Source organism: Schistocerca gregaria, chromosome 8 (assembly GCF_023897955.1).
Source record: "Schistocerca gregaria isolate iqSchGreg1 chromosome 8, iqSchGreg1.2, whole genome shotgun sequence".
Lineage (NCBI taxonomy): Eukaryota > Metazoa > Arthropoda > Insecta > Orthoptera > Acrididae > Schistocerca > Schistocerca gregaria.
This window is the reverse complement of record NC_064927.1, coordinates 479,096,076-479,120,894: the sequence shown is the minus strand read 5'-3', so window position 1 is coordinate 479,120,894 and position 24,819 is coordinate 479,096,076. Positions and strand designations below refer to the sequence as shown.

Genomic DNA, 24,819 nt, shown 5'->3' with positions numbered 1-24,819 from the left:
GTGTTTCGCGCCGTGCAGGTGAGCGCCACAATCAGGACTGCAAACGACCGAGGCACACAGGGCAACACTCGGCATCATAGTGTGGGGAGCGATCTCCTACACTGGCCGTACTCCTCTGGTGATCGTCGAGGGGACACTGAATGGTGCATGGTACATCAAAACCGTCATCGAACCCATCGTTCTACCATTCCTAGACCGGCAAGGGAACTTGCTGTTCCAACAGGACAATGCACGTCCGCATGTATCCCAACGTGCTCTAGAAGGTGTAAGTCAACTACCCTGGCCAGCAAGATCTCCGGATCTGTCCCCCATTGAGCATGTTTGGGACTGGATGAAGCGTCGTCTCACGCGGTCTGCACGTCCAGCACGAACGCTGCTCCAATTGAGGCGCCAGGTGGAAATGGCATGGCAAGCCGTTCCGCAGGACTACATTCAGCATCTCTACGATCGTCTCCATGGGAGAATAGCAGCCTGCATTGCTGCGAAAGGTGGATATACACTGTACTAGTGCCGACATTGTGCATGCTCTGTTGCCTGTGTCTATGTGCCTGTGGTTCTGTCAGTGTGATCATGTGATGTATCTGACCCCAGGAATGTGTCAATAAAGTTTCCCCTTCCTGGGACAATGAATTCACGGTGTTCTTATTTCAATTTCCAGGAGTGTATTTTGGGTTCCAATTACGACGAAATTTTCTGTTTCTGAAACTTACTTCCAGTTTTACGTTTGCTAACCGATTGTTTAAATGGAAGCAACACACTTCTCTTTTGCTCACACTGAGTTGGAGTCTCCAAACTTTGAAATAATTATCTACTACAGACAGGTCATTGGTTAGAATCTCTTCTGTTGTGTTCATTTCCTGGTGTTGTACAGCTAGAGCCAGGTCATCGGCATAGCTGAATTTTCTGGACAAAGCGTCAGGTAGACTAGGTACATATAGATTTAACAGTAACGGTGAGAGACTGATTCTTGGTGCAATCCGTTGTTTAGTGTCCTCTCCTTACTTATGTTGCTTCCAGTGATTACCTGGAGCGTCCGATTCTATAGCGTGCTGTTAATCAGTCGAGCCAATGTTCTGCAGGATATGATGCAGGGAAATTTGTAGATAAGGACTTCCTTCCACACAGTGTCTAGGGCGGCAGTTAGATCAACAAACACCACAGATGTTTTCTGCTTCATTTGATATCCTGACTCTATGAAGGATGTGAGAGATGATACTTGGTCGCAGCAGCTAAGCCCTGCTCTGAAGCCTGCCTGATCAACTGGAACATTCTCTAGGATAGAGCTACCTATTATGTTATACAGGGTGTTGCAAAAAGGTACGGCCAAACTTTCAGGAAACATTCCTTAAACACAAATAAAGAAACGATGGTATGTGGACATGTGTCCGGAAACGCTTAATTTCCATGTAAGAGCTCATTTTAGTTTCGTCAGTATGTTCTTCCCCCTACGCTCAATGGGGCACGTTATCATGATTTCATACGGGATACCCTACCTGTGCTGCTAGAACATGTGCCTTTACAAGTACGACACAACATGTGTTCATGCACGATGTAGCTCCTGCACATTTCAGTCGAAGTTTTCGTACGCTTCTCAGCAACAGATTCGGTGGATTGGTAGAGGCGGACCAATTCAATGGCCTCCACGCTCTCCTGACCTCAACCCTCTTGACTTTCCTTTATGGCGGCATTTGAAAGCACTTGCCTATACAACCCCGGTACCAAATGTAGAGACTCTTCATGCTCGTATTGTGGTCGGATGTGATACAATACGCCCTTTTCCAGGGGTGCATCAGCGCATCAGGGATTCCATGCGACAGAGGGTGGATGCATGTATCCTCGCTAACGGAGGACATTTTGAACATTTCCTGTAACAAAGTGTTTGAAGTCACTCTGGTACGTTCTGTTGCTGTGTGTTTCCATTCCATGATTAATGTGATTTGAAGAGAAGTAATAAAATGAGCTCTAACATGGAAAGTAAGCATTTCCGGACACATGTACACATAACGTATTTTCTTTCTTTGTGTGTGAGGAATATTCCTGAAAATTTGGCCGTACCTTTTGTAACACCCTGTATACTAGCCTTTCAAAAAGCTTTTAGCAGCAGCTAAGTAAGGCAATGGGGCGATATCGTTCTACAATGTTGCTGGATTTGCCAGGTTTCAGAACATATCTTCGCCTTTTTAAACGCCAGTGGAATTTTATCACTCAGAAGGATGTCAGTGAAGAATTCTCCCAGCCATTTTTTAGCTTTTCCTCCCATATGGATCAGGAATTCTGCATGGAGACCATCGTATCCGGGTGCCTTCAGAGGTTTGAGGTCTTTCAGTCCAGAGTCAATGTCTGAAACTGTGAAGGCACGGGGATACTCATATGAGGGAGATGCCGTCTTTTTCTGGTCATGAAGCTGTCGTCTGATATGTCCTGTATGTTTTTTGTCGGGAGGCACTCTTGAGGTAGTAATGATGTGGGAAGCAATTTGCTCCCGTTTTTCTCAGAAGACTCCATGATTTCCTGTTGGAGCGGGTAAAGTTCATTTTTTCGACTGTTTCTGCCCATTTCTGCCTCCGAGACATGTCGAAGCTGGACAATAGTTCCTTACCTGTCTCTGCGTCACCACTTTGCTGGAAGTATTGGTACAATATTTCACTTTCATCATTCCATCCTGGAACATATTCCTTTCGGTATCCTCATCGCATACACTTTTTAGCTGTTGCTGTTACTGTAGCAATGCAGCGTTAATAGTTATGCGAAGGAGGTATCCAGCGAATGGTCTTATCCAGTTCCGTTGAAAACTTCTCCCAGTCAGCTTTCTAGACATTCCATCGAGCATGTGGGGTTAATCGTATGACAGGAACCGTGCAGCCAATTTGTATTATTACAGGTATGTGTTGCCTGTGAGGAAAGACATCTATCACTTTTCTTGTGGCGCTGATGGGAAAGCCAGTTTCGTTGCAGCTAAAAAAACATAAGACAGATTTGAATTCTTGTCCAAAGCAGCTGACCTGAAAGTGCATTTTGTAATAGTAATACCGTGTTGTTGTATGACAACTGTACATATATTTGCTTCCACACTTACAGAAATCTGTGAAACTTCGTTTATGTTGTTACGGACATATGTAGCAATTCCATTCACCTCGTGGTCAGTTACACCAGGTGCAGTATATCCAGTAATTCGACCTCGCCTTCGGTATATTTCTTCGCTGGAAACGCGAGTTTCCGAAATGGCGATTACATTGATATAGTTGTCCAGCAAAAATTTTGACACGTAGTCACACTTCGCCCTGCTTATGCTTTCGGTATTCAGTTGAAGGAGGCTGATAGTTGGTCCAATGTTTCTTTTTAATGGGCTCTGAAAAAACTGTTTTCGCTATTTAGTTGATACGTCATTGGCAGGAGATACTATGGATAGTCTGGCTGCCTGTAATCACTGTTGCTCAATTAGCACCACCCAGGAGGCACTTGTAAGGTATTTTAAGGTTAAACCTACAGACTGTTTTTATGTTTCTAAAAGGCAGATTTAATTTTTTTAAATTTCTAATTGCATAGTAGAATAGGTTATAGCTGTTGTTTTACTCCATATTTCAGATACACCTGATGATGGGTGTAAGAACCCCCAAACCGTGGTAGTGTACAGCGACTTACATCGTCCAAGACTTCGGTCTATAAATAATTTTATAACCGCGTCGGATTTGGTTACCATGGACAGAATCCAGTGCAGATGTTCCTGCCATAGGATACTTAGTCACTTAAGCTTACAGGAGATAGATGTTGACCACTCACTACACCTGATAGTGAGAAACCCAACATGAAGCCTACCAAAGTGGTGCCCAGTGAGGGGTTGTTCGCTGTTGAGTTGTCTAATAACCTTATAGCCCCTTTTTTGAACTTTCGGAAGCAGCTGCCACCAATTTTATACAATTATCCTTTAACCACACTAGTGCTACGAGAGGTAAGGACCGAGCGCTTAGTGCATCCCGCCACAAGTCACCGATAACCATCGACAGTGATACCAATTCAGGTGAACCTTGTCCACAGCCTCGCAGATGGGCCTGATCTTCCTCTTCGTCTCCCGACGACTCCCGTAGGCGACTGGTGATAAACCTCTCACCCAGTGATGGTCAAGCCATGTGATTAGTATTCAGATGCCTCTGCACCTGGATCAGACACACCTCTTGGTGCCACGGACCAGGACATGGATCCACATCTTAGAATCCTCCCCCACCTCCACGGAAGAAGGAGAAGATTCCTCCTATCATGGTTTACAATACCACAAACTACATTAATGTGACCACTGAACTCCAACGCCTTACAGCAGGCCAGCTGTGGGCAGTTCACAAGAAAGACCAAGTCAAAAGTCCTTCACACAAAGGACTATTGTCTTCAAAACTTTGTGAAGCAGAGGGCTATGGGCTATTACAATCTTCAAAGACCTTGAAGTGACAGAAACAGACGTCAGGGGTGAATTACTCGTCTCAAGTTCCTGTACTCGTTGGTCCAACAATACAACAAGAGGGTCCCTGGGAAGAGGAAGTTAATCCCTACGCCCACCCATGTTGTCTCCATTACTAGCAGAGAGAACATCGAACGTATTTACCAAACCAGGTACTCAATCATATGAAGACCGCAACGGCCCATCCACCTCCTGTAGGTGTCAACGTTTGCGACACACCAGCAGTGCTCACTGTGCTCACTGCATTTTCGGTGTGTTTAGTGTGCGTCAGAGGACTGTAAACTACCAGCCCCAGAAAGAGCTACATGCGCCCGCTGTTTTGGGCACCACTCACGACCCCCACCATCTGGCTTTCAAGAAGAGTTGCTCTATATTCCAGGAGGCTATGAAGTCTTCCCGGCCTCAAAGAAGGAAACCAGGGACTGATCGGTCATCCCTGCCTTCGTGGAACGCTCCATCTTAAGGGGTAGACCCGACGACCAACATCCCACAGATGCTCAGGCGTCTGACGTGTCTGCGACACAGGAACCCCCTTTAGCTCAATCCCCTACGACTACGTTCGCTGCTGCAGTTCAGTCTACTTCTGCTCATCTGCATCCTGTGACGAATACCAACGCCCATCAAACAGAAAGGCTGCATACAGCTCCTCACGCCCACCTGTTGAAATGCCATTCCCACCTGTGCTCACTGCAGGATAAGTAGCCCACCTGGGATATTACCCCTGTGGTGGAGATAAGATGCTCCTTTCTAGGATGACACGAGAGTAATCCTCCAGGTAATCTGTGTGTTCACGCAGCCCACGTAATGGCTGTCATTCGTGAAACACCTCAACAGATCCGTCAGTAAGAGGATGGACACGCTCAGATTTTGTTATAATGGCGAATCGCCCATCGCATAACCATAAGTCCCCTCACCATCTAGTTGCCTGTATTTTTAATGCTAATCGAATTAAACATATGGAGACTGAATACCTTCCTCTATGTCCACCATGTGGACATTTTACTTGCCTCAGAAACCCACCTCAACCCACAGACGGTTTTCGTCACCACAATATGGTTTGCTATCACAGTGACCAACTCTATCGCAGAGTTAGGGGCACGGCAATATTCCTACATAAACCTCTTGTCCATAATCATAACGCTCTCCTATCACTAGAACATACAGAGGCTACAGCAGCCGCTGTTTATACCTGTCTTGTTGTTATTACTCCTGCTGTGGCGAATTTGAGCCCCAACTTTCCACTTCTTGAAGCGGACCTCTTTACACTGTACACTGACATCATTTGAGAAACTCGTTGTTGGGGCAAATGTGAAAGCCAAGCATATAGCTTGGCATTCTCGTGTTGCTAATTCCAAGGGCAGACTCCTCCTTGGACTGGAAGATGCTCTAGTACTGTCGGTTTTCGTCGTCCACACTCCCACCTATGCATCATTTCGTTCTGGTAGCCAGTCAGACATTCTGGATGTGGCCATACTCAAGAGCATTGTGGTACAGGTTTTGTAGGAAACACTCCACCAACTGGCCTCTGACTATGACCCCATGCTACAGCACCTTAATGATGTTGCTCTATGTCCACTCTACCTTGACCATCACTGACTGGGACAAATTTTCCTGGATCCTCAACAACACAACCCAGCAAACCTTGACCTGACAATACCTGCAGATCTGGTTAGCGCTGTTTATTACTAACCAGGGAAATCCAGAAGGCAATGAAGGCCTCTCGTTATATTGTCCCATGCCCTTTAACCCCACTGGATGACTTGCCTCCCTATTGTGTGAACTACAAGCCCACAAGAACTGCTACCGAAGGTGTTGGAAGCAGTTTCACGATCCTTAGGATGAAGAATCTCCAACGTGAATTCAGCCACCACCTCGACAATTGGTAAACAGAACAACAGGAGGACAAGATGTCTGCCTTTCTCCGCCAACATAAATCATTATGCGCTGTTGTGAAAGCCCTATAGCACACCGCAGTGATGACCAACCTTCACACCCACACAATGTATGTCTTAACTTACGATGCCCTCCCTGTGGTAGAAGCTCTGGCCAATACATTTGAGGGCCAGAACCAGTTGCTCGTCCAGGACCTTACACCTGATGAACTCCAGGATGTATTTATATTTTTGTTTATTTACTCACACGTCAAGTGCCGTAGGACCAAATTGATGAGCAAATCTCTAACGTCATGGGAGGTGTCAGTATATGAAATTACAACATAAAAGTAAAAGCAGATAAAAGTAAAATGTTTATGAAGCTGAAAAAAGTCAAGCAAGTATTTAAGTAAACGGTTATCAAAAGGATATTTATGGCTCAGAAACAGGAGGTTAATATCCTTTTAGAACGGGAAGAGTTAGCCCAAAATATAATACCATACGACATAAGCAAATGAAAATAAGCAAAGTAGACTAATTTTCGTGCTGAGCGATCACTCACTTCATATACCATTCGAATAGTAAAAATGGCAGCATTAAATCATTGAACAAGATCCTGAGCATGGGCTATCCATGACAATTTATTATCTGAACACCTAGAAATTTGAACTGTTCAGTACACATATAATATGCCTATTGTGTTAAATTAAAATATCGGACTTTGTTCAATTGTGTGTTAGAAACTGTAAAAACTGAGTTTTACTGTGATTTGGCGTTAATTTATTTTCTACAAGCCCTGCACTATTTGAAACCGAGCCAATGCTGCACACAACATTCTTCACTGCCAAGCTAGTGCCCTCAGCAAACAGAAATACTTTAGAGTCACCCAAAATACTAGAGGGCATATCATTTATATAAATAAGGAACAGGAGTGGCGCCAACACTGATGCCTGGTGCACCCCCCCTCCCCCCCCCCCCCCGCCACTTCTCCGTACCCCACTCATACCCCACATCACAGCCATTCTCAACGCTGTGAATAATGAACTGTTGCTGCCTGTTGCTAAAATAAGAGATAAACCAATTGCGAGCTACTCCCTGTATTCCATAATTGGCCAGCTTCTGGAGCAATATTTTGTAGTCAACACAATCAAACGAGTTAATTAAATTAAAAAAGTGGCTTAGCGTTCGAAACCTTTTGTTTAACTCTTCCAATATCTCAAAGAAGAAAGAGAACATAGCATTTTCAGTTGTTAAACGACTTCTAAAGCTGAACTGTGCATAGCGAATCGTGTGATACAAAATGATCAATTATCCTTACATACACAGCTTTCTCAATAACTTTAGCAAACACTGCTAGCATAGAAATAGGTCTAAAACTGTCTAGATTAACCCTTTATCCTTTTTATAAAGTGGCTTTACTACTGAGTACTTGAATCGTACAGGAAAGTGACCATTCCTAAAGGAAAATTTACAAATATGGTTAAATTCAGGGATAACATGTGCAGCACCGTACTTTAATATTCTGCTAGGGATTCCATCATATCCATGAGAGTTCTTAGTCTTCAATGATTTAATTATTGACTCAATCTGTGCCTTGGCTGTATCACAGAAGAATATTTCAGACATCAGTCTCAGAAAGGCATTTACCAAGAGTGTTATAAGATTCGTCGTATAATATAAATTATGATATAATTAACCAGTAAGGCTCAGAAAGTGATTGTACATATATCTGATTTATCAGTAACAGAAATATTTTTAGAGGCACCAAGTCACTGGCTGCGTGGCCTCTCCTGCCAGAGATTAGAGTGCTCCCTCGAGCATGGGTTCGTGTGTTGTTCTTAGCATAAGTCAGTTTAAGTAGCGTGTAAAACTAGGGACTGATGACCTCAGCAGTTTGGTCCTTTAGGAATTCACATGTTTGAATATCTGAACATTCTGAATATTTTTACTACTAACAGACTTTAGATCATTGATGTCATGCTGCTGACCAGACACCATTCGCAACTGACCAAAGGTTTTAACTTTTTCCTGTGAATTAGCTAGTCTATTTGCATACTACATACTCTTTGTCTTCATAATAACATTTTTAAGCATCTTATTGTACTGTTTGTAAGGGGCTTGATTGTGACTACTAACGTTTTGATATAATTCCCAGCTTGATCCATATGATATCCTTATCGCACTAGTCAGCCAACTGGGCTGCCTTTTACTGCTAGTACCCTGTTTAGAACGTTAGAATGGAAAGCAAGTTTCAAAGACCATGAGAAATGTTTAAGGAAAGCATTATATTTGTCATCTGTGTTATTGTCCTACAAACATTCTCCCACTATTGTTCCTTGACAAGGTTTAAAAAACTGTCTATTGCTGTTGGATTAACTTTCCTACATAGTTTGTAATTATATGTGACATTTGTTTGAGTATAAAAGCCTTTTACTGTTAAAATTTGTGCATCATGGTCTGAAAGGCCATTACCCCTTTTACTAACAGAATACCTATCTAGTAATGAATAATGAATAAAATTATTGTCTATGGCTGTATTATTGTTCCCCTGCACACTAGTTGGAAAAAATACAGCCTTCATCAGACCATATGAATTTAGGAGATCTATTGACATTTTTTTCTTGCACCATCATATACAAAATTTATACTGAAGTTATCACATATAACTAATTACTGGTACTTCCTATAAAGTGAATCACGAACCCTCTCTAGCTTCAGCAGAAATGGTTTGAAGTCAGAATTAGGGAACCTATAAACAACAACAATTAGAAGTTTAGTTTCACTGCATTCAACTGACCCTGCACAAAATTCAAATATCTGTTCAGTGCAGTGCCGTGACTCGTCTATGGACTCAAATGGAATACTTTTTTTACGTATATGGCCACTTCCCTGCCACGCAAGGAACTCTTTGAAAAACAATGTGCTAATTTGTATCCAGATAAAGGAAGCCTCTGAATTGTCAAATTACTTAAGTGGTGCTCCGATAACCAATAATTTCAGAGTCAACATCTATAAGCAGATCACGAACTTCATCTCTAATACCTCATATATTTTGATGAAATATGTTAATTCCTTCTCTACTTGAATACGATATTCTAGATGCCGTTACTGCTTTCAGACAAAGACCACCCCTCTTTGCCCCCTCACCTTATGTCCCCAGCAGAAGGCTAGCGGATTTTACAGTAGAAGCGTGGACAGACGCCTCCAGTATTGGATGGCGTCTTAAATGAGCACCTAGTAATGAAGAAAGAATAAATATATTGTCTATGGCTGTGCTACTGTTCCCCTGCGCCCTAGTTGAGAAAAACAAAGTCTGCACCAGATCATGTGAATATGGGAGATCTACCAGCATCTGAACTGCTGGTCTCACAGCTGGCCTTTTCCTCCCACAGTGCAAGCAGGTCAAACTGATTGCCATCCCCAAGCCCTCAAAGGGTCCTACGATCCCTATTAACAACAGGCCCATTAGCCATCTGAATAGCATGGTAAAGGTCCTAGAACCTTTGATCCTTCACCGCATTTCCCAACCTCTGGTGGTGGCTGGGGCAATCCGTCTGGAACAGTGCGGATTCGCTTCCAACCTGTCTGCCGTACTTCAAGATCTTAGGATCAGAGAACATGTAATTAACGGCTTTAACCCCACCACGTCGAGGCAAGCGGTTTTCCTAGACCTGTAAAACGTGTACGACAAGATTTGACCGAACAATCTTGTGTAGAAAGTGCTAAAGCAGACGACCACACCAGACATATACACTCCTGGAAATGGAAAAAAGAACACATTGACACCGGTGTGTCAGACCCACCATACTTGCTCCGGACACTGCGAGAGGGCTGTACAAGCAATGATCACACGCACGGCACAGCGGACACACCAGGAACCGCGGTGTTGGCCGTCGAATGGCGCTAGCTGCGCACCATTTGTGCACCGCCGCCGTCAGTGTCAGCCAGTTTGTCGTGGCATACGGAGCTCCATCGCAGTCTTTAACAATGGTAGCATGCCGCGACAGCGTGGACGTGAACCGTATGTGCAGTTGACGGACTTTGAGCGAGGGCGTATAGTGGGCATGCGGGAGGCCGGGTGGACGTACCGCCGAATTGCTCAACACCTGGGGCGTGAGGTCTCCACAGTACATCGATGTTGTCGCCAGTGGTCGGCGGAAGGTGCACGTGCCCGTCGACCTGGGACCGGACCGCAGCGACGCACGGATGCACGCCAAGACCGTAGGATCCTACGCAGTGCCGTAGGGGACCGCACCGCCACTTCCCAGCAAATTAGGGACACTGTTGCTCCTGGGGTATCGGCGAGGACCATTCGCAACCGTCTCCATGAAGCTGGGCTACGGTCCCGCACACCGTTAGGCCGTCTTCCGCTCACGCCCCAACATCGTGCAGCCCACCTCCAGTGGTGTCGCGACAGGCGTGAATGGAGGGACGAATGGAGACATGTCGTCTTCAGCGATGAGAGTCGCTTCTGCCTTGGTGCCAATGATGGTCGTATGCGTGTTTGGCGCCGTGCAGGTGAGCGCCACAATCAGGACTGCATACGACCGAGGCACACAGGGCCAACACCCGGCATCATGGTGTGGGGAGCGATCTCTTACACTGGCCGTACACCTCTGGTGATCGTCGAGGGGACACTGAATAGTGCACGGTACATCTAAACCGTCATCGAACCCATCGTTCTACCATTCCTAGACCGGCAAGGGAACTAGCTGTTCCAACAGGACAATGCACGTCCGCCTGTATCCCGTGCCACCCAACGTGCTCTAGAAGGTGTAAGTCAACTACCCTGGCCAGCAAGATCTCCGGATCTGTCCCCAATTGAGCATGTTTGGGACTGGATGAAGCGTCGTCTCACGCGGTCTGCACGTCCAGCACGAACGCTGGTCCAACTGAGGCGCCAGGTGGAAATGGCATGGCTAGCCGTTCCACAGGACTACATCCAGCATCTCTACGATCGTCTCCATGGGAGAATAGCAGCCTGCATTGCTGCGAAAGGTGGATATACACTGTACTAGTGCCGACATTGTGCATGCTCTGTTGCCTGTGTCTATGTGCCTGTGGTTCTGTCAGTGTGATCATGTGATGTATCTGACCCCAGGAATGTGTCAATAAAGTTTCCCCTTCGTGGGACAATGAATTTACGGTGTTCTTATTTCAATTTCCAGGAGTGTATATCAAGTTTCAGGATGATTTCCTCGATGACAGAACCTTCTTGGTTACTGAGCAGGGAAAACGCTCGAGCTTACGTCACATGTCGATGGGTATCCCTGAAAGCTCCGTGTTGTCTCCCATAATCTCCAGAGGTACGTGGACGTGACGGTTACGTGGTGTCGTTCATACAAGATTTCCCTCAGTGCCGCCAAAACTACGGCAGCCTACTTCACCACATGGTGCCCAATCCTCAGCAATAAAGTCACTGTTGCAGGCCTCCAGGTTCCATGCTCTTTGGATATCAGATATCTAGGTGCTCCGATAGATAGAAAATTGCTATTTTGTCACCATGCAGAATACATCACCCGAAAAGGACAGAAGCTGATAAAATCGTTGTACCCACTCTTCAACTGCAGGGAACTGAACTTAGACACCAACCTGCGACTGCATCGGACGGTTATCCACCCTTCCGTCACCTATGGCTCCTCCACGTGGGTCATGATTAGTGCCTCCAGAATGCAGACCCCCCAGCGGCTGCAGGATAAAGTGCGTTGGTGGGACCAGCATGCCCCTTCTCTCACATGGGTTGTTGCCCTCCAGAGGAAACAAACATGTTACTCTAAAGACGTCAATTCGAGTGAAGACATGGCATCTCTCTGTCTTACATCACATTGACACCACGACTCCCCAGCACTGGCACCGCCACCCACTTACCATCCTCAAGGGATCAGATGCGGCCCATGGCTACCGATAACCATGTTAAGGCGGCTAGTAAAGTTTCATTCTTGCTATGGCCACTCGATATGTGACGTCCATAATACAATTACCAATTTCAGTACCTATTTACTTGTGTTGCTTATTGCCTACTGGCCGCCCTATGTGGCCGAGTGGTGCTAGGTGCTTCAGTCCAGAACCGCGCTGCTGCTGCGGTCGCAGGTTCGAATCCTGCCTCGGGCATGGATGTGTGTGATCTCCTTAGGTTAATTAGGTTTAAGTATTTCTAAGTTATAGGGGCTGATGACCTCAGGTGTTAAGTCCCATACTGCTTGGAGCCATTTTTTTATTGGCTGCTACCTTGAACTTCCACCGTCAGAGGTTGGTATAGGGCTTCAAGTCCCACAGCCACATATTCAACGTAGGATAGAAAAATATTACCCTTACACCAAGTGAGTCAGACCGAGATCCACCGCTGAAATTGTACCCCTACCTACAAACAGACAAAAATAAGATGTCAGTTGCAAGATTTAAGTCAACCCGAGTTCTGATAGGGAATTCCTGCAGAACGTTCGTCGTGTTTTCAGTCTTAAATTCGACGAGTGAGATAGAAATAGCGGCCAATAGACAGTGGTTAGTCTTCAGTAGAAACAGAACAGTGCACAAAGTTATCATGTATGAACAGAGACTGTTTGCCTAGAGTTTTAACTGAGTACTGTTAGTTTGGAACTGTTAATCGAATAGTACCTCAAGACAGAAGGTAGGTTTTCTTCCGACCTGAGTTCAGAGCACATTATTTACTTTGTATTCATGAAGCTGTAGTCAACGCAGGACAGATAGCCTAAACCTGCACTCTAAAACTGCTGTAACCATCGTTAACAAAAATAAATGGTATACAGTGAAGAGCCAAATATCGTTTAGGGCCTAAGCGAGCATGCAAATGAGTTACACCACGACGTGGCAAAGATTCAGCTAATGTCTGGAGTGGTGCTGGAGGGAACTGGCACCACGAATCCTACAGCGCTGTCCATAAATTCGTAAGAGTACGAGGAGGTGCAGATCTCCTCTCAACAGCACGTCGCAAGGCATGCCAGACATGCTCAATAATGTTCATCTCTGGGGAGTCTGGTGGTAAACGGAAGTGTTTAAACTCAAAAGACTGTTCCTGGAGCCACTCTGTAGCAACTCTGGACTTGTGGGGTGTCGCATTGTGCTGCTGGAATTGTCTAAGTCCATCGGAATGCACATGGGCATGAATGGGTGCTGATGATCAGACAGTATTCTTACGTACGTGTCACCTACCAGAGTCGTGTCTAGACATATCACTCCAACTGCGCACGACCCACACCATTACACAGCCTCCACCAGCCTGAACAGTCCCCTGCTGACATGCAGGATCCATGGATACATGAGGGTCTCTCCATACCTATATACATCCTTCCCCTTGATACAATTTGTAACGAGCCTCGTCCGACCAGGCAACAAGTTTCCAGTCATCAACAATCCAATATCAGTGTTGATGGGTCCAGGTCAGGCGTAAAGCTTTGTGTCGTGCAGTCATCAAGGTTACACGAGTGGGCCTTTGACTCTGAAAGCCCGTATCTATGATGTTTCGTTGAATGGTTCGCGCGCTGACACTTGTTGAGGGCCCAACGCTGAAATCTGTAGCAATTTGCGGAAATGTTGCATGAATGTCATGTTGAAAGATTCGCTTCAGTTGTCTTTGATCGCGTTATTGCAGTATCTTTGACCGGCCCCAGTGATGTAGGAGATTTGATGTTTTACCGGATTCCTGATACTCGATGGCTGTACAGGAAAATCCTCACTTCATCGTGACCTCGGAGATGCAGTGTCGTAAAGCTCGTCCGCCGGATGTAACACCACGTTCAAACTCTCTTAAATGCAATTGTAGCAGCAGTAACCGACCTAGCAACTTCACCAGACACTTGTTGTGTGGCATACAGGTAGGTGTTGGCGACCACAAGACAGTATTATTCCTGTGATTCTTGAAGTTTTCCCGGCGTACTGAGTATTCGATGAGATTTCGGGATTGCAGCCGGATCACGTTGACTTCTTGCCACGATATTTCGGCTGGCAATCGTCCAGCCATCTTCAGGTGAGTGTGCGTCACTGGAGACTGCAAGTTCCGGGAGTCAGCTTTATAGCAAAAAATTGGCGCGAAAACTCATGCGCATTGGCCACCGTCACAGGAGCGTCCTCTGTCGAAGTCCGCGCCCTCTGGAGCTACTGTTCTATCTTTGGAGCGCAGGCACATGCGTAAAGGTGAAAACTACATGTCCGCCCTCTGTCGGAATGCGCGCCCGCGTCGCTAAAAACAGACGTCAGATGTCGCTAGACGTGTCATTTAGAATAAACCGTCTTCTCTCAGAGGAAATTAGAGAGATCACCGGGTCCCAAGCCTTGTCCAGTTGAAAACCGCCGTCACGATTTATAAGATTTTGCGCTAGGCGTATCTCCACAGATTCTTTAATAACGGAATCCCAAAAAGTTTTCGCTGGGGTCAAGATTTTCGTGGCCGAAAATTCCATAGCGTGTCCTGTGGTAATACAATGCTCAGCTACGGCCGACTTACTGGGCTGCAAAAGGCGGGTGTGGCGTTCGTGTTCAACGCACCTTTCATGTACTGTGCGCGTCGTCTGACCGATGTAAGCTTTGCCACACTGGCAAGGAATTTTATAGATTCCGGCCTTCCGCAGACCCAGATCGTCCTTTACCGAACCGAGAAGGGCACTAATCTTCGCCGGTGGCCGGAAGATTACTTTTACTTGATGTTTCCTTAGGATCCTGCCTATTTTAGATGAAAGGTTGCCGGCGTATGGAAGGAACGCCCTGGACCTGAAAAGCTCCTTATCTTCTTGATGTGAGTGGTCACGTTTCTTCCTTCTTAGCGCTGCTCTAATCTGATGTGGAGAGTAACCATTACCTCTGAACACCGACTCTAAATGTTCCAGCTCCTTTGTAAGGCTGTCTCCATCAGAAACAACATGAGCCCGGTGCACCAACGTTCTAAGGACACCAGTAGTTTGTGAAGGATGATGACAACTCGACGCTTGCAGGTAGAGGTCCGTATGTGTGGGCTTACGGTAGACAGAATGCCCTAATGACCCGTCCACTCTCTTGGTAACCAAGACGTCCAAAAACGGCAAGCAACCATCCTTCTCTATTTCCATCGTGAACTGGATGTTATTGTGGATTGCATTCAGATGCTGCAAGAACCGTGACAGTTCTTCTTCACCATGGGGCCACACTACAAAAGTGTCATCTACGTACCGCCAGAATACACTCGGTATTAAGTTCTGCCGAATCTAGTGCCCTTTCCTCAAAGTCTTCCATACAAAAGTTTGCTACCAAAGGCGAGAGAGGACTTCCCATGGCAACACCGTCAGTCTGCTCAAAATACTCGTTATTAAATAAAAAGTAGGTTGAGGAAAGGACGTGATGGAAAAGTGCTGTTATGTCGGCCGTGAACTTATTGCTGATGAGAGACAAAGAGTCCATAAGAGGAACCTTAGTGAAAAGTGAGATGACGTCGAAGCTGACTAGTAAGTCAGTTTCACTGAGCCGAAGTGACTTTAGTCTACTAATAAAGTCAGCCGAATTGCGAACATGATGCGCACACTTCCCCACAAAAGGTCTCAGTAGAGAGGCGAGATGTGTCGCCAAATCATACGTGGGGGCGTCGATATTACTGACGATCGGCCGTAAAGGAACCTCTTTCTTATGGATCTTCGGAAGACCGTATAACCTGGGTGGCACAGAACTGTGAGGTCTTAGTCTTTTCGCCACTTCTTGCGGAATAGAAGAAGAATTCAGCAGTGCTGATGTTTTCCTTTCCACTTTCGCTGTGGGGTCTTTGCCAATCTTCCGATACATTGGTTCATTCAGCAAGTTGTAAATCTTCTGATTATAGACCTCACGTGGCAAAAGCACTGTAGCGTTTCCCTTATCCGCTGGTAAGATCACTGTATGAGGATCTTCTCGTAGCTTTCGTAATGCGGCCCTTTCCATGGCAGAAATGTTGCTCTTCTGACGTGGAGCTTTCGTGAGTGCACGGCAGGTTTCACGTCTAATTTCTTCTGCAGCATCACTAGGAAGAGGTCTTACAGCTTCCTCAACAGCACTAATAAAATCAGTTAAAGGCAGGGTCCTCGGCGTAGGAGCGAAGTTCAGGCCTTTCCCAAGCACAGACAGTGTTACGTTGTCCAAAACTGTATCCGTTAAATTGACCACGGAGCGTCGTAAAGCATCTTCTGGACGATTGCCAGCCGAAATATCGTGGCAAGAAGTCAACGTGATCCGGCTGCAATCCCGAAATCTCATCGAATACTCAGTACGCCGGGAAAACTTCAAGAATCACATCAGATACCTCTTCGGGGAGGCGATGGCATTACAAATCCAGAGGTTGGACAAGCTACGCAATAAGCGAGCGAGACTGTTAAGTTCTCTGTGTTTTTTACTGAAGTGTCGGGACAATGGCCTTATACCGAAGTTTGCCAGAGTGAGGCATTTTATCCAGACCGCCGCTGCAAAATTCATTACACGAAAGGCGAGCTTGGCATTAGTGAAGGAGAGGATCCGGTTTACTCGGCGTGAACTGGACGCCATATCGAAACAGCTGTTTCATCTGCATATGGAGATTGCATCCAGCCTGCCATCACTTTCCTGGGCATGGGTCGATGGCGTGACCTGGGCTAAATCAGACTGGGTTCATAAAGAATCTACATCAAGACAGGTTTCGAAGTTCACCCGGCTGTCAGCAATGTTACCGCAAGAAGATGCTTTACGACGCTCCGTGGTCAATTTAACGGATAAAGTTTTGGACAACGTAACACTGTCTGTGCTTGGGAAAGGCCTGAACTTCGCTCCCAAGCCGAGGACCCTGCCTTTAACTGATTTTATTAGTGCTGTTGAGGAAGCTGTAAGACCTCTTCCTAGTGATGCTGCAGAAGAAATTAGACGTGAAACCTGCCGTGCACTCACGAAAGCTCCACGTCAGAAGAGCAACATTTCTGCCATGGAAAGGGCCGCATTACGAAAGCTACGAGAAGATCCTCATACAGTGATCTTACCAGCGGATAAGGGAAACGCTACAGTGCTTTTGCCACGTGAGGTCTATAATCAGAAGATTTACAACTTGCTGAATGAACCAATGTATCGGAAGATTGGCAAAGACCCCACAGCGAAAGTGGAAAGGAAAACATCAGCACTGCTGAATTCTTCTTCTATTCCGCAAGAAGTGGCGAAAAGACTAAGACCTCACAGTTCTGTGCCACCCAGGTTATACGGTCTTCCGAAGATCCATAAGAAAGAGGTTCCTTTACGGCCGATCGTCAGTAATATCGACGCCCCCACGTATGATTTGGCGACACATCTCGCCTCTCTACTGAGACCTTTTGTGGGGAAGTGTGCGCATCATGTTCGCAATTCGGCTGACTTTATTAGTAGACTAAAGTCACTTCGGCTCAGTGAAACTGACTTACTAGTCAGCTTCGACGTCATCTCACTTTTCACTAAGGTTCCTCTTATGGACTCTTTGTCTCTCATCAGCAATAAGTTCACGGCCGACATAACAGCACTTTTCCATCACGTCCTTTCCTCAACCTACTTTTTATTTAATAACGAGTATTTTGAGCAGACTGACGGTGTTGCCATGGGAAGTCCTCTCTCGCCTTTGGTAGCAAACTTTTTTATGGAAGACTTTGAGGAAAGGGCACTAGATTCGGCAGAACTTAATACCGAGTGTATTCTGGCGGTACGTAGATGACACTTTTGTAGTGTGGCCCCATGGTGAAGAAGAACTGTCACGGTTCTTGCAGCATCTGAATGCAATCCACAATAACATCCAGTTCACGATGGAAATAGAGAAGGATGGTTGCTTGCCGTTTTTGGACGTCTTGGTTACCAAGAGAGTGGACGGGTCATTAGGGCATTCTGTATACCGTAAGCCCACACATACGGACCTCTACCTGCAAGCGTCGAGTTGTCATCATCCTTCACAAACTACTGGTGTCCTTAGAACGTTGGTGCACCGGGCTCATGTTGTTTCTGATGGAGACAGCCTTACAAAGGAGCTGGAACATTTAGAGTCGGTGTTCAGAGGTAATGGTTACTCTCCACATCAGATTAGAGCAGCGCTAAGAAGGAAGAAACGTGACCACTCACATCAAGAAGATAAGGAGCTTTTCAGGTCCAGGGCGTTCCTTCCATACGCCGGCAACCTTTCATCTAAAATAGGCAGGATCCTAAGGAAACATCAAGTAAAAGTAATCTTCCGGCCACCGGCGAAGATTAGTGCCCTTCTCGGTTCGGTAAAGGACGATCTGGGTCTGCGGAAGGCCGGAATCTATAAAATTCCTTGCCAGTGTGGCAAAGCTTACATCGGTCAGACGACGCGCACAGTACATGAAAGGTGCGTTGAAGATGAACGCCACACCCGCCTTTTGCAGCCCAGTAAGTCGGCCGTAGCTGAGCATTGTATTACCACAGGACACGCTATGGAATTTTCGGCCACGAAAATCTTGGCCCCAGCGAAAACTTTTTGGGATTCCGTTATTAAAGAATCTGTGGAGATACGCCTAGCGCAAAATCTTATAAATCGTGACGGCGGTTTTCAACTGGACAAGGCTTGGGACCCGGTGATCTCTCTAATTTCCTCTGAGAGAAGACGGTTTATTCTAAATGACACGTCTAGCGACATCTGACGTCTGACGTCCTCCGACAGAGGGCGGACATGTAGTTTTCACCTTTACGCATGTGCCTGCGCTCCAAAGATAGAACAGTAGCTCCAGAGGGCGCGGACTTCGACAGAGGACGCTCCTGTGACGGTGGCCAATGCGCATGCGTTTTCGCGCCAATTTTTTGCTATAAAGCTGACTCCCGGAACTTGCAGTCTCCAGTGACGCACACTCACCTGAAGATGGCTGGACGATTGCCAGCCGAAATATCGTGGCAAGAAGTCAACGTGATCCGGCTGCAATCCCGAAATCTCATCGAATAGTATTATTCCTGTTTATATATTTCTGTATTTGAATACGCATGACTATCCGAGTTTCTTTGGCGCTTTGTTGTATTTCTATATTGACTGTTGTGGGATATTGTAAGTGTGCTGACCTAGGAGCCACGCTTTCGTCCTGCTAGGTCACTTTTATCGCTCTCTTTCAGCAGCAGCGAGATTTTCATCAAAGAAGACGCCCCGAGTTCACAATACCTAAGTATCAGAATTCCTTAACTTCGTGTGAAAGTTATATTCACAAAACAGAAACTGAGTTAGTTATCACGAAGTGCAAGTTTTTCCAAGTATTTTTTTATTTTTACAATTAATAAAATCGTACAAATTATATGATGGCATGGTAGCACAACATTTTGCGAAGAAATTAAATCTAAAGCCGTTACTGTAGGACCATCCGACGAGAATATCTACCCAGTCATTGAGAGAGTACTTATCTAAAAAATTCGGTATATCTCGAACAACATTAAATATTTTTTGATTTTTCAAACAATTTCTTCTTTGAATTACTCTTCAATACCTAGGTGCTACCGCTCACACGCGTTTTTGAGTAAAGTCACCCCACAAGTAAAATGAACAGTTTGTAGATTTCGATAAGAGGTTCGAAGTTTTAGGTCGAGTAGTAAAGGAAACAGTCAATGATTAAGCGTTGTATTCGCGGAAATGTGCGAAATGGGGACCAGGATTTTTTAGGTTTTTATGAAATGGATTTTAGCCTTTTTTCCTTGGAATACCCCATTTAGGTTTAAAAAGGGTATCTCACCCTTTTGGGATCTTCTTATCAAATTTACAATGAATCCTAATATTAACATAGAAAATTTTATTATAATTTTACTTATTTATGGAAAATAAGCAATTAAATAATCAACGTGACGGCACTCAAAAATTGCATTAGCAGTTGAGATATTTACCTGTGCTATAATTATTTAAAAACACAAATTCTCATTGTATTTTCGCTGACAAAGTCTTTTCATGTGTGACTCACATAAAAGCACATTGGAAATGTGTATCTACAGGGTGTTTCTAAATTCCCTTTACAGACTTTAAGGACAGCTTCCTTACACGAAAGGACAAAAAATATAAAAGGAACATGGGCTGTAAACCACTTATCTCAAAAACTATATACACTTGTTGATATTCGATATTGTGGAACACATTTTTTTTACTGCAAGCACTTTGCTTTCCATACTTTGGGAAGAAGTAGTATGAACCAAAAGATGAAAAAAATATCTAGTAGTCTAAACATGGGCTCTAAAATGCATACCATTGACAATTATGAGCAATTATTCAAAAGGTGTGTTTCACAGCAGCGAAGATGAGCAGGTGTTCGTAGCTCTTAAGGTATACATTATAGAGCCCATTTTAACTAGATTTTTTTCTTGTTTTGGCGTAAGAAACCTGGCCCAAAATCTATAAGGGGAGTCCAATTACACTCTCTGTATATGACTCATTACTTCGTCTAAGGCTACGACTGACAATAAGTTTTAAATTACTTTTTGACATTGCCGCATGCAGTTAACCACATTTTTTACGTTTTGTAAAGTGAAACGTTTTCTATCGGTTCCCAGTATATTTCCATAGCCTGAGAAAGATCTCTCCACAGCACAAGAGGTCAAAGGAAAGCATTTCATAGATACGGTTGCTCATGGCTGCCCACAGAATCCATCTTTGAACTTCAACCCCTGAAGTAATAGCGGATACTTTCTTCATATCCGGGATTCGTCAGAAAAATATTCCTTACTTTAGTGGAGCAAATTTTTCCCAGTGAACCACGCATTTCCACCATATATATCTCCATCTCGGAGATTACATGTACTGCATGGGATTCGGGTGCTAGGGGTTGAGCTGCAACAGATAGATATTGGAATTCAGCTCTCAAAAATGCCAGAGATGCAACATTAATGTTACTCTTACAGGCAATCTCGGCTTTTTCAGTGAAAGCTGATTCAATGGAGTCAGCTGTGTCTACTACGCCCTTGACTGGTTGGTAGTGTTCGGAATAACATAAAGCTGCTAAAAGCCAAGTGCAAAGAAAGGTAAGTATGGGTTAAAGTGGAAGGGGAAGGTTTGGAGCTATTTCGTTAAACAACTGCTAGACGGTGTAGGTTTTGGCAATGCAGGTGCAGTGTATCGTACTGGAATGTAGTTATTTTTAACATATAGGAACCACAGCCGCAAGAGCCGCCTCTGGAAAGTCCCCCTTTTAGGCTTTTATGTACCATTTAACCCTTTTCAGGTTCTATAAGGTTAAAATATTCAAGTCCTGGCCCTCGTAATTGCGCAAGAAATTGGTGGAGAGGCAGTATCTTCATTTGACTATTAGTTTATAGCACCCATTGGCAGGCCACATTATTATTTAAACAGTTATTAAATCTACCATGAACTGTTGTAGCATAATTGTTTAAATTGGAAATAACGGTACAGCAGTGAGACACTTTAAAGTGGAAGTGGAACTAAATTCAACTGATAATATGAGTGTGGTTGGGCCTAGCCATTGGTAGGAAGTGAGTTCAATAATGAATTAAATGGCCTCAATTACTATCCTTTTCATTTTAAGCGGAAGAGCTTTAAATTTACTAAAGAAAAGAGATGCCTTTTCATTGTAAGCATAACAGTCATCCAGTTCTTTCCCTGTTAACCATTCTTTACCGATCTTCGAAATATTACTGTGAATCGAAAATAAATTGCAGTATCAGAGGAAATCATTATACTAAAGTGCACACCTGCATTTCGTTTGTGTAATCAACGAGTGGTGTCTAAATGATTTTGTGTAACAGTGACATGCCTGTCCTTTAATCATCAATGCCTTAAACAACATGTACACACAACCGCTAAGATAGACTTCACTGTACTGTGAATGTGAGAGCTAGAGGTCGTAAGCCACATTGTGCTCGTCGGTCAGCAATGGAAACACGCAGTGGACATTCTACTTGCTAAACATGAAGTATGGGAAATTTCATCTTCTGTCTATTGTCGACGTCTGTGTCAGAGAGTGCGTGACTGAATCACTAAAAAAGAAACCTTTTTATGACCTACTGACTTGTACGTAATAATGGCAATATTAAGAGTTGTAATATGACTGTGTTTGTTGGTAAAGATCGGTGGGCTATTTGTGTGGTAAAGAGAGTGGTCCCAGGCTGATGATTTTGTTTATATATGCGGCGAGCAATAATGGTAACCGCGTAGTACGTGAGAGGGATTTATTATTGTCCAATAAATGTCAAATAATAAACATAAGAAATTTTAATACGAATGTATAAAGGCAAGTCAACTATTTCCACGCAGTGGTTCCCTCACAGATTAGCGGATCATCATGACCGCCTACCTAACAGCCGGTATGTCCACCTTTGACACGGATAACAGCTACGATCCGTCGTGGCATGGAAGCAATGAGATCTCGGTAAATCGCAGGAGCGAGCTGGAGCCACAGCTGCACACACAAGTCACCTGATTTCCGTAAATTCCGGGGAGGGGGCAGTGATCTCTGACGCCACGTTCTATCACATCCTAGATGTGTTCGATCGGGTTCAGAATTGGCGAGTTCGGGGCCAGCACATCAACTGGAAATCGCCACTGTGTTTCTTGAACCACTCTACCACGCTCCTAGCCTTATGATATGACTCATTGTCTTGCTGTAAAATGCCACTGACGTCGGGAAACATGATTGTCGTGAAGAGGTGTACGTTGACTGCAACATATGTACTATACGCCTTCGCCATCATGGTGCCTTCCGCGAGCCCTACTGTATGCATGGATCCCACGTAAATGTTCCCCAGATAATAATGGAGTCACGGGTACCTTGTTTCGGTCCCTCAGTACAGCCGACAAGAAACTGTTCTCCTGGAAGACAACGGATTAGCTCCCTCCCATCTGCATGATGAAGAAGGTATTAGGATTCATCGGAGCATGCGATGCCCTGTCACTGCTCTAAAGTGCAATGCCAATGGCCATGTGCCCATCTGAGTAGTAATTGCCGACGTCTTGGTGTTAATATTGGCAGATGGATGGGTCGTCGGCAGGTGAGGCCCATCATTAGGAGCGTTTGCTGCACAGTTAGTTCAGTCGCATTTGTGCTCTACCCAGAATGAAAGTGTGATGTTAGTTCTGCCACAATTCGCCGCCTTTCCTGTTTTACCAGTCTGCCAAGCCTACGACTTCGGACATTTGCAATGAGGGGTGGCCGCCCAATTCCACGTCGTCTCGGCGAGGTTTCACGTGTTGAAGACACTCACCACAGCACTTTCCAAACACCTGACATGTCGTGCAGTTTACGAAATCTGGTGCGGAGCCTCTGAGCTATCACAATTTGCCCTCGGTCAGACACATCCCGTCCCTTCCCCATTATGCACATGGACAGCACACTCACTCACACAACTCGCAGTGTGCGCGTGTTTGACTAGCAACTATTCCTGGCCAGGAGACGCTGCTGACGCTTGGGCGGCTTTATAACGATAGTTGGTCGGTGGTCATAATGTTCTGGCTGTAGTCAGTGTAGTCAGTTTTCCGTTCCACTTAGAGCTGTTGTCATGTTGGTACACACACTCCAGCCTGGTTTTTAAAAATTGGGTCTTACAGAGCCAGTCATTAATATAGAAAGTTCGTTTCAGGCCGTTTGTAAGACACTTTAATGAAAGTGCCATTAGTTATAAGAAAAATATAATACATTGGAAAGATTTCAGAGTTTGGTACTTACATTAGGCACCACTAACAACTTGGTATCATTGAACACAGATAGTTGATACCATCGTCACCACACCTACAGACGTTACAACCAAGAATAAACGTTGTTCCCGGGGTACAGACGGACCCTGCAAGGACAAAACAAAAATAACGTCATAAAGGAATGGCGACCAAAGGAATTTATTTATTTATTTATTCATCCATCCCTGGAACAATATATATTGTATGGATGTCGTCAGTTTATAATACATGAGCACACATTTACATTTAAAATGAAACAGATTGCTCATATTTTGTGTAGTTTTTATAACTAGTCATATACACACTTATATTTTCATTATATTTGGGTGATAATGTCATATGTTGCTAATAATCTACATCTATGTATTATATTCTTTTACAGTATAACAACTTTTACTTACGAAGAAGGTTTTAAGCTTTTGTCTGAAAGTAATGGGCTCATTATTTCTTTAATTTCCTGTGGTAATTTGTTATACAGCTTTATCCCATTATAGAATATACTTTTTTGCGTCTTTGCCTTGTTCTTTCTATCTACATGGAGGTGGTGACAATATCTTGTTACATGGTCATGTATTAGGCTGTTTGTGTTATGTTGAGATTTTTCTTAATGAACATTATGTTTTGAAAGATATACCCACAAGAAACAGTTAGAATGCCTAGCTTTCTAAACAATTCTAGACAGTGGTCCCTGTTGTTTGCTATTTGTTATTATCCTTATGGCTCTTTTTTGTACTTTGAACACATTGTCTGTTACCAACAGAGAGAACAGTTGCAGTATGTGATAAAAGTCCAGAGTTCGCTGACGCCAGAACAATATATGCAAGATTGAAACATTTTCTGGTAGGGCCCTGGCTGAAGAATTTCTCGGCTATCATGACAGTTATGAGTATCAAAGAATTGTG

At 44.6% G+C, this 24,819-nt stretch overlaps 1 protein-coding gene across 2 annotated transcripts in view; it reads right to left on the bottom strand.

Annotated features, from left to right (window-relative positions):
• LOC126284492 (keratin-associated protein 16-1-like) overlaps window positions 1-24,819 on the bottom strand; it is a 306,103-nt gene that overhangs the window by 84,227 nt on the left and 197,057 nt on the right. For both annotated transcript variants that reach the window (XM_049983455.1, XM_049983454.1), the window contains exon 9: window positions 23,910-24,024. In XM_049983455.1, coding sequence (XP_049839412.1) covers window positions 23,921-24,024 — 104 coding nt within the window. In that variant the 3' untranslated portion in view covers window positions 23,910-23,920. The remainder of the gene's footprint in view (window positions 1-23,909; window positions 24,025-24,819) is intronic.